General features: G+C 33.6%; 1 protein-coding gene across 1 annotated transcript; it reads left to right on the plus strand.

Annotated features, from left to right (window-relative positions):
• The first annotated feature begins 771 nt into the window (after positions 1-771).
• Positions 772-2,991, plus strand: LOC114283627 (uncharacterized). The gene is made up of 3 exons (XM_082890680.1): positions 772-1,506; positions 1,795-1,846; positions 1,946-2,991. Exons 1-3 carry the CDS (start codon positions 772-774, stop codon positions 2,989-2,991), a joined length of 1,833 nt encoding a protein of 610 aa, XP_082746806.1.
• Positions 2,992-10,673: the final 7,682 nt, after the last annotated feature.

The raw sequence follows: 10,673 nt of genomic DNA on the forward strand, positions 1-10,673 counted from the left end.
TTAATAGGTCCACAATTTTTTAAATTTTATACCTAGAGGTCCCATTTTTTATTTTCGTATTTTGTAAATGACTGTATTACCCTTTGTTTTGAAATTTATATACACGTGAAAAATCAAATTTTTACTCCGTTCAAAAAAGAAAATCAAATCTTCGTCTCTGCGATCTCGATTTCTCTTTGTTATGGTGATCTCATTGTGCTGTGTGGTCGATCTCATTGTGCTATGAGGTAGAACTGGTTGTGCGATCTGAATCTCTGTGTACAGGTGATCTCTGCGTATGTTCTCACTCTCTCTCTCTCTCTCTCTTTGTGTATCTGGTTTGTATCTGTCGATACATATATCTATGTGTATGTATGTATCTATATATATCTTTGTGTGTGTATGTATATATGTATGTATATATAGATAACCAAATTTGCGTGATATCTGGTTTGTGTTTGGCAATGTTGTTTTAGTTCTTTGTTTTGTGATAAATTTTGTTTGTTTGATATTTATTTTATTTGATTTTTGTATGTGATATAGTGTAATGATTTTGATTTTGTTGATTTTGTTTGTTGTATAGTGTAATGTCTTTTGAAGTTGTAGTTTGGAATTGTGAATTCTGGTGTTTTGATACTGACATGTTGTAAGTGTATAATTTTGCAGTTTAGAATTGTGAATTGTGCAGTGTTGGTACTGATATGTTGTAGCTGTATAATTTTGCAGTTTGGAATCTGTGAACAATTATTTGTTGGTTTGTGATTTTGTAATATGGAGGGGTGTTTCATGTTAATGTGCAAATATAATAATTGTTGTACTGCTATTAAGATTAGTGAGAGATGTAGTTATGATGAAGTTGTTGAGAAAATATGTGCGAAGTTCAAGGAGTTAAGTGTTGGTAACTTTTGTTTGTTTTTCTCTATTGCTGGATATTCTAATTGTATTGTTGAATGTGATGATAATTTGTGGAATATGCTGTCAATGGTAGGTGGTAGTGGTTGTCATGTTGTTGATGTTGTTGTGAGTGATAAGAGAATTGTGGAGATTGATGATGGTAATTCTTGTAGGATTGATTCTGTAATTGGTGAGAGTTCTTTGGTTAACGATTGTGATGATTTTGGTGGTTTGTTGCCTAGTTTTTATCCAGAACCAGAGAGAGTTTTGTTGTCTGCTAGTTGGAAGGGGATTATACATAGTGTTGGTCAAGAATTTGAAGGTGGAGTGCCGGCGTTCCGCATTGCATTGGCTAAGTATGTAGTTGAGTGTGGTTTTGCAGTGAATTATTTGAAGAACGATGCAATAAGAGTAACTGCTGAATGTATGATGAAGTCGTCTACGGGTTGTAAATGGTTTGTGCATGGAAGGGTGTTGATGAATTTCGGTATTTTTTTTATAATGAAGTTGGATAATGTGCATACTTGTGGGGTTGTTGTTCGTAGATCTTGTAGCAAAATGGTTGGTTCTAGACTTGTGTCTGATATTGTGCAAAATAATATTAGTGATAATCCGTTGACTCGCCTTATTGAAGTTAAAAAAAAGTTGAAGAAGCAATATGGTATAGATGTTTCTTATCGGGTTGTATGGTTAGGAGTTGATAAGGCAAGAGGTGAGTTGTTTGGTGATTTTGCAACATCTTTTGACCAACTTCGATGGTACCTTGAGACGACTATGAGAACGAATCCGGGAAGTGTGTTTAAATTAGATGTGGATGAAAGTAGTGGGTGTTTTCGAAGGTTGTTTATGTCATTTCATGGATGTTTGTATGGCTTTCAATTTTGTCGTCCATTGTTGTTTGTTGATGGTACATTCTTGAAGGGGCGTTACAAGGGGCATTTGCTTGCAGCAACATCAAAGGATGGTAATCAAGGTATGTATTTATTTGCAGTTAGTATAGGTTTGGTTTGTCAGTGTGTTATTGTATTGTGAGTCTGCTAATTTTTGCAGTTTCATGTTATTTTGTTTGCAGGTCTGTTTCCTTCGGCTTTTACGATTGTTGACGTTGAAAATCAAGATAATTGGATGTGGTTCTTAAGTCAGTTGTTAAAGGGTGTTGGTTCAGGCCGGAGATTGACCTTTGTGTCAGACCGTCAACATGGATTGTTAGACGCTCTTTCAGTGGTTTTTTCCAACGCACATCATGCATATTGCTTAAATCATTTGAAGAGAAATTTGATTGACAAATTGATGGGATTTCGAACTAACTATAAGCTGAGTTTGATGAAAATATTAGTTAAATGTGCTTATGCGCCAACAGTTGCTTCTTTCCAACATTATATGAAGAAATTGAGGCATATTGCTGGGAATGGTAGAGTTGATAGTGTGTTGGATGGTTTGCAAAATGATAAGTGGGCGAATGCATTTTTTAGAGGGAAACGATATGGTGAGATGTCATCTAATGCTGCCGAGTCTTACAATAATTGGATTGGTGGGGCCCGTGAGTTGCCTATTACTTGTATAGTTGATATGATTAGAGTTCAAATCATGACTCAATTGTCGAATAGAAAAGCTGAATCTAAAAGATGGACTACGAAATTGTGTCCAGTTATGGAAAAGAAGTTGGTGGACTCTTTGGAGCTAGCTAAGTCTTGGGATGTGATTGTTGCTAGTGATACTGTGCTTGAGGTTCATTCTTCTATTTCTTTTTATGTTGATACTGGTAGACAAACTTGTTCTTGCCATGAATGGCAATTGAATGGTTTTTCTTGTTGTCATGTTGTGTATGCTTTGCGTAGTAGTAGTAAAGATGTGTATGATTTCATTGATCATTTTTTTCATGTAGATTGTTTTAGAGAGTCATACAAGGAATCTGTTTATCTAGTGCCTTCAAGTGAGAGATTTGACTTTAATGGCGCTAGTAGTTCGATTATCAAACCTCCTATAACGAAGAAGCAACCCAGGCGAAACAAGAAGAAGATGATACCTTCTAGGGGTGAGAATGTGAAGCAAATCAAGTGTGGGAGGTGCTTGAAATATGGGAATCACAATAAGAAGCCGTGCAAGACTGCTATTTGAGGCCATAGTCTATTCTTTTGGATTTGTATTTGAATTTGAGGAATTATGATAACAAAAAATGTGATACTTGGTATTATGGGAGTAATGAATATAGTTGGTTGAATTGTTTTTTTTTTTTTATGTGTTCTTTAGTTATTGAAGTTGTTTTGTAACAGTTTTGTTTTATTTTTATTGTTATTTTTTTTTTGTGGGTTTGGTTGGTTTTATTTTTATGGAATGCAGAGAAGGTTGTTGAAAATTTCTTATTGAAACTGTATAATATTGAAATGCATTTTTACTACATGATTCATTTATTTCATATTTTATAGCGAGAAAATTGTAAAATTTTGCAGTTTTATTTTCAATTTTGAAATGTAGTTTATCTATTTGTTGAGTCATGAAAATGTATGCATAATTATGTAGCATAAATTTTGTTTTAGTAATGAAACTATATAATTTTGCAGTTTTAAGAATTATAAGAAACAACCTGATGAAACTGCATAATTTTACAGTTTTAAGAATTATTAAAAACAACCTGATGAAACTACACAGTTTTGCAGTTTGAAGAATTATTAGAAACAACCTTTACTATATGAAAATATATGCAACCACAAATAAGTACACAAACAATCAGAAGTACAAGCACAATAATAATAACAAGAAGAAGAGCAACAACAACATCAATGACAACAATCATTTTCACCATAATAACCAGAAGAAGATCATTCCCAAAAATATATAAAGTACTTGTCACATGTTTAAAAAAAAAAGTACAAAGTTATGTTCACTTGAATATTTGTATTGTCAAGAAGTTTGTTCATTGTTTCTATGGTTTGATATGTTTTGTCAACATTTGGTAGTGCTCGAGTTTCCAAGATCAGATTTCATTATTGAGGAATTGACTGACGATTTCTGCTCGAAATTTGACCCACTCAGTTGATCGAAGTGATTTCTGCACAGGTTGCCAGTTGATATGTTGGTTGATAATATTGCAGACGGCGACTGCACAATCATTCCTGCAAAGTTTTAGATGAAGTTAATTAGTTAGGTAAAACTGCAAAATTTAGCATATTGAAAGATTAGTTTATTGATTTTATATCTTACGAGTGTGGGGTTTGTTGTGGACATTCCTCAATTGACGCAATTACTGTCTCGCACTCTTGAGATGATAACATGTTTCATTGATTGCTGAGTAATGCTTTATTCCATTTCAGTTGATGTTATTGCTACAAAATAGTTAGTGGGTGTTTTTGTTAGTTATAGTGATGAGTTGAGATGTTTTTAAAGGAATGAAACTAAGTAGGAAATTTTATTTAACTTATAATTTCCTTTGTAATTTCAAAGTACTTGTTGTGGCAATCTTTTGCTGGTCTCAAAGAGTCATAGTGTCTTCATATCCCATCAGCATTGTCAAAGACCACACCAATGGTTGTCGTGGTTGATTGGGAAATGGATATATCTGTTTTTCGTTGCTTCTGGAAAATGGTTGTCCATCATTTTTTCTCTCAGTGCTTGATCTTGGTTTTGTAGTGGAGTCTATAAGTTATATATATGTTTGAAATATGTTATAAAACTATGTAGTAAGACACGTTAAGAAAGTAGAAAATTTTGCAGTTGAAAGGTATGTTAAGTTTTGCTTACATTGATGAGTGTTGAGAAAACATAAGATCTTCCTGCGTATAGATTTCTTGCAAGGGCTAGATCATTTTTCTCAAATTCTTCAATGGTTGGTTGGAGTGCCAATAGCTTTTCTGAGAAGGCATCAATGACCTAAAACATGTTATATATAAGAATGTGTTAAGTTTGTGGAATAGGTTATTGAATATGAACAGAAACTGTAAAATTGTGCAGTTGGAGACCTACATTCCCATATAAGGGTTTCCTGTTGGTCAATCTGCATATATCTGAAAAGTATACACAATTTTCATCTTCGCTGCCAGACCAGACACAAGCACTTGATTGTGTGTTGTTGATGAGTTTAATTTGGTCTTGGTCTTTTTTGGATAGGCTATGCCAAACCTTCTTTGTTTTGCGGCAAGAAATGACGAGTGGCTTGTTTTGGATTGATTCTTCCTTGAAATCATCATCACTTTCCAATACTTGAAGTTGTGTCTTCTCTTGATTAGCATGCTCTTTTGGGTTAGTTTCAGCAGCAACTGCTTTTTCTTGGCCAATATCTTCTTGCATCTTTTCTTTCTGCTGTTGTTTTGCTTCATGAGCACCCTCTTTTTGCTCAGGTTCAGTAGCAGGTTCTGTCTCTGTTTCAATTTCTTCTTTTTTCTTTTCATTCTTCTTCTCTTTTTCTTCATCGGTACCCTCTGTTGGTTTGGGTACATCAGCAGCAATTTGTGTCTTGTTCCTTGTATCTTCTTTGACTTTTGTCATTGGTTGGTATTCAAAATTTGGGTCATGTGCTTGTTTTCTTGACTTTTGTTTGATTCTCTTGACCATTGATCTTTGTTGGGGACTGCCAGTTTTTTTTGTGGACATTTCCTTCAATTGATTTTCTTTTTTACACAATTCAGCCATGAATTTTTGTTCCATATCTTGCATATGCATTTGTGCTCTCATGGCTGATATGAGCTTGTCCTTGTTGTTCTCTTTGGTTGGTGTTTGTGGTTGGTCATGACCTATAAAAATGTTGGATTGTGTTTTGATTAGTTTAATTAAATTTTGCAATTTGCTTTAGTATCAGACAATAGTTTACCTTGTGCATGAAATATGTCAAATTTCTCTTGGAGTTCTTTTTGTTAGTTTGTCAGTTCTTGTTCATTGACTTCTTGTTGTTGGTCTTCTTCTTTATCAGTGTCTTCTGGTTGATCACCTTTTGCTTCTTGTCTTTCTTCTGCTTCATCATTATCTTGTTGTTCATCAGGTTCTTCTTCTTCTTTTTCTCCTTCTTCAGTTTCTTCTTCTTCTTCTTCTTCTTCTTCTTCTTCTTCTTCATCAGTCACTTGTTTTTTTTCTCCATCACTTCTTCTTCTTGTTCATCACTTTCCGGTTCTTCTTGTGATTTTTGCTTTCTTTTTTTTTTTTTTTTGTTATTCTTCTTGTTCTGATTCTGATTCTGATTCTGATTCTGATTGATGTTCTTCTTCAAGAAAGTCATCCTCATCACTGTCTAGAAGTCTTTTTTTTTTGTTGCTTTTGTTTTCTTTTTTCGCTTATTGTCCTTTTTATGGTCATGTTTCTTTGCTGAAGAGTCTGTTGATGTGCTTTGATTGATATGCAATAACTATATTTCTTGTTCAGTTGGGGTTAAAGCATTTTGGTTAACCTGCATTGGAACAATGTGGCATATATCAGTAATACTGTAAAATTGGTCAGTTTCATAAGATGAGTTGTACTGTGAGTAATGCGGGTTAAGTGTCGAAATAAGTTGCTTGAAACTGAAAATTTTTACAGTTTCATAATATGAGTGATGTGAAATAGATTTGTGCGTTTAAACTGTAAACTTTTACAGTTTCATAACATGAGTGATGTTAAATAAGTGTGTGCTTTGAAACTACAAACTTTTACTATTTCATAATATGATTTGTACTGTGAATAATGTGAGTTAAGTGTTAAACATATGTTGTTTGAAACTGAAGAATTTGACAGTTTCATAACATGATTTTTACTATAATGACTGTGAAATGAGTGTTGAATAGATTTGTGCTATGATAGTATAAAAGAGTTTGAATACCTTTTTCAAAGTGAGCAAGGCTGATGTGTTTCCACTTGGAGTACATTTTGCCAAGGTTCCATTTCATAAACTTTGGGAAGCCTTCTTTGTTGGATGGTCGGAGAGTTTACTGTGCTCACAGTACCAGTACTGTAAAAAAAATTTGAAATATGTTAGATAGTTAGAAATAGGTGGATGTCTGATATTTTTGTGTGAACTAGTTGAGTAATGTGTTTACCAAGAGTAACATGACACATCTAGTGACATGCCTTGGGTTGTTGTTTGCATTTTCCATTGAATTCATCAGTGTGTTTTTTATTGCCTCAATCCAATTGTACTTCTTGCTGTTGTTGAGATTGTCAACATAGTTGAGGAAACTCCAACTGAGTGTATGACCTGTTGTAGGCATGAGAAGTTTCAAGAACAAGTAAAGGGTAATGACCCTTGCAAGATCTTGACGATCATTGGTTGATTTTTCTTTTTTTGTTTGTTGAAATATTTTGGTCAAAGACTTACCATCCAATCTCTTTACTGATTTGCATCTTCGTTTGTAAAATAGAAGCTCAAAATCCTTTGGTCTTGCATAGGATTTAATAGTGATGTTGTGTTCTCCACAGTCGATACCAAAAATGAGCTTGACATCACTATTTCTGAGTTTCGTTTCCTTTTTACCAAGTATAAATGTTCTTTTTCTTTTGTTGTACAGTGTTGTCATTTCTGCTACAATGGAATCGTAGCATCTGCACCAAGAGACCTTCAGTTGTGTTGAGGAGAGAGCATTTATAATGGGCCAAAAATGAGTTTTTTCCAGCTCTATCTGTTGGGCTTTTGTGAATTTGACCATCTTTAACAGTTTGATTACTGTTCCAATGTTGGAACGGTAATTAAATTATTGGACTCTCTTTGTAGGGACTGCTGCTTTTTTTCCTTTTGATGCCTTGGTTTTTGTTATGGGAGTTGATTGGCTTTCTTGGAGCTTTCTTTTTTTGGTTGGAGGAGCTTCTTGTTTTTTTGTTGGCTTTCTTTTGTTTGTTTTTGTTGTGGTTGGAGGTGTGGTTGGTGTTTGTTGTATGGGTGGGGTTTGTGGTGTAGTTCTTAGTCTTTTTCTTGTAGGTAGTGTGGTTGTTTTGTGGGTTTTTTGGTGGGGTCTGTGGTGTTTGGTTGTGGTGGTTGGGTTTTTTGTGGAGGAGGAGATATTGGTAGAATTTCAATGGATATTGGAGACGGACTTTCAAAAGGGGAGATACTTAAATCCCTGATTGGATTTTTGGGCATATGGGTTTGTTTCTTCCAATATCTTCCAACAGCTATTTCTGAAAAATTGAAACGACAGCAGGGTATGAGTAATATAGTGACAAAACTGTATAATTTTGAAGTTTTATATGCAGTTTAATATGAAGTTATATGTATTTGTTGGTAACAGTTACGAAACTGTATAATTTGATAGTTTGATTTGCACTTTATAATAAGTTACCTTTTTGTTTTGAGTAGTGATTAAACTGTGTAATTTTGCAGTTTCATTTGCAGTTTGAATAAATTTAGATATGTTACTTGTAGAGTGATGAAATGAAACTGTATGATGTTGCAGTTTTTATAAACAGTATCAACAATAGAAACAGCCTATTGTATTTTGTAAACAGCAACAATAACAACGAGAAGATTAAGTATTCAAAAATAACAACAATAAGAAAAGCTAATATTGAACAACAAGAATACACTACTAGAAAACAGGGCTTTTGAGTCGGCAGCATGCCGTCGCAAATAGCGTATTTGCAGACACAAAAAATTTTTGCAACGGCGTTTCGACGGTAACTCAAGGGACGAAAATGGTGGGGTCGCAAAAAGTTTTTGAGTCGACAATCTGCCGACGCAAAAAGTTTCAATTTTTTGAGACGGTAGATTGCCGACTCAAAAAGTGGTTAAATGTTTTAAAAAAATTTAACTCACAATTTTCTCATTGAGGCTCCCAAGTTTCGAACACACTCCATTTGGACGATTTGACCCGAAGTCACCGCACTAAGTCCACTTGACCACCATACCTCTTTCAGATATTAAATGAGATATATATTATTTATAGTATATACACTCAATATTAATATAAAAGTATATGTATAAATAAATATATTTATTAAATATAATCAAGTAAATATATATATATCTTGGCTATAAATTTTTTTTTTTTGCTACGGCATCAGTTGTCGACACAAAAAGGTATAATTTTTTGCGTCAGCACAAATTTGCCGACGTAAAAGGTCTATGCCGACTCAAAAGGTCTATCTTTTGCGTCGGTAAATTGAACCGACTTAAGTAATGCTATCAAATATTAATTTTTTGTGTCGGCCAACGATGCCGACGCTAAAGGTTTGGTTTTTGAGTCAATAACTCTATGCCGTCTCAAAAAGGCTACCTTTGGCGACGGTAAAATTTGTCGACTCAAAAAACTGACTCAAAAGGCCCTTTCTTTAGTAGTGATAAGAATAAGGTCTTGAATGTATAAAAACAGTGGATTAGAATGTTTAAAAACGGGGGACTAGAATGTTGTAAAACAGGGAAATATATATGAAAGAGGGTTTATACATTTTGAAGTATGCAAAATGTGTATATATGAAATATGAAAGAATAATGTACAAATTTGAATGAAAAATAATGAATAGGTGAAGAGAGATGTTACTTTTTTTTCCCCATTTCTGTGAATCGGAAGTCAGGAACTATGAAATTTCTTCAGAGTGGTGATGGTTCTTCGTGTTGTTGAGAGTCACCGATTGGAAAATATGAACGGCTTGGTGTTGTGTTGAAGATGAACAGTTTCGTTTTGTGGTTAGGGTAAGGTTTCAAAGGGAATGGAGTTGAACGGAGGAGAGATGGAGGAGTGAGAATGCGATTTCGAGCGGCGGAGATGTAACAGTATACTGATCAGACTGAGATGATCGTGGGTGATGAAGATGAACGGTTTCGTTTTGTGGTTAGGGTAGGGTTTCAGAGGGAATGGAGTCGAACAAAAGAGAGATGGAGGACTGAGAATTCGATTTCGAGCGGCGGAGATGTGACAGTGTACTGATCAGACTGAGATGATCATGGGTGATGGTTGCGCGTGTGTAAATTGGATGATATATTGTGGGTATTTTCATCTTATTGATAATTTGAGGACTTAATGGAGTATTAAATTTGTTTTGGGCCTAAATAGGGTATGATATGTTGGGCTTGGACCTTTGGGTCAGTTCCCCTTTTTCATGATAGGTATCTGCACAGGTGTGATAAGATTGGGCTTGACGGTGGGCTATACAATGTACCTTGGGTTGGACTTTATACCCCTAATATTTTAGGGAGTTAACATTTTCATTAAAAATAAAAATATAAAAAAATAACAATAAATTTTCTTAAACTATGATTCATTTGTATTTTGTCCATTTAAATTTTAAAATTCAACAGTTAATCACTTCAAAGTATTTTATTATTACAATTAGCCCATTTTGTTTAGATTGTGTTAAGAATTCACACAAAATCAAATTATGAGTAAAACATATGACACATTTATTGAATTTTTAAAGTAATCATACCTTTATTTAGTAATTACGGTTACACTTTGCCAATAAAATAATAGAAATAAAGTATAAATGAGATCACGAGATAAGAATATTGTTGTTTTAAAAAAAATCAATAAATTGTATTATTGTTTTAAAAAATCAATAATCATGTCATGTGTACCTAATTTCGTTTAAATCAACATAATCTTAATGAAAAAGTATAAAATGTAACATAGTTCGGCATAATTAATTATCAAATTTTGAAATTCAAAAGGACAAATTATAAATGAGTCAGAGTTCAAAAGAATTTACTATAATTTATCCTTAAAAATGTTAATCTACATTAATAGGGTGGGATAAAGTTTGACGATTTTGACACTTTTCATGCCATGAAAGCTCCTCATCATGCTTTAACGTAAAATCTATTCTACAAAATTGATTCAAAGCCTAACTAGTATTTGGGATGATGTAAATAATTATATTTTTTAATATTTTATAAAAAGATATGTAAAAAA

This window comes from Camellia sinensis, chromosome 10, assembly GCF_055761805.1.
Source record: "Camellia sinensis isolate YWXY chromosome 10, ASM5576180v1, whole genome shotgun sequence".
In the NCBI taxonomy this organism is placed as follows: Eukaryota; Viridiplantae; Streptophyta; class Magnoliopsida; order Ericales; family Theaceae; genus Camellia; species Camellia sinensis.

Coding starts and splice junctions, on each gene's coding strand:
- LOC114283627 (XM_082890680.1), top strand. CDS start 772: ATGTGCAAATATAATAATTGTTGTACTGCTATTAAGATTAGTGAGAGA. Junction 1,507..1,794: donor CGTTGACTCGCCTTATTGAA/GTTAAAAAAAAG, acceptor ACATTCTTGAAG/GGGCGTTACAAGGGGCATTT. Junction 1,847..1,945: donor ATCAAAGGATGGTAATCAAG/GTATGTATTTAT, acceptor TTTTGTTTGCAG/GTCTGTTTCCTTCGGCTTTT.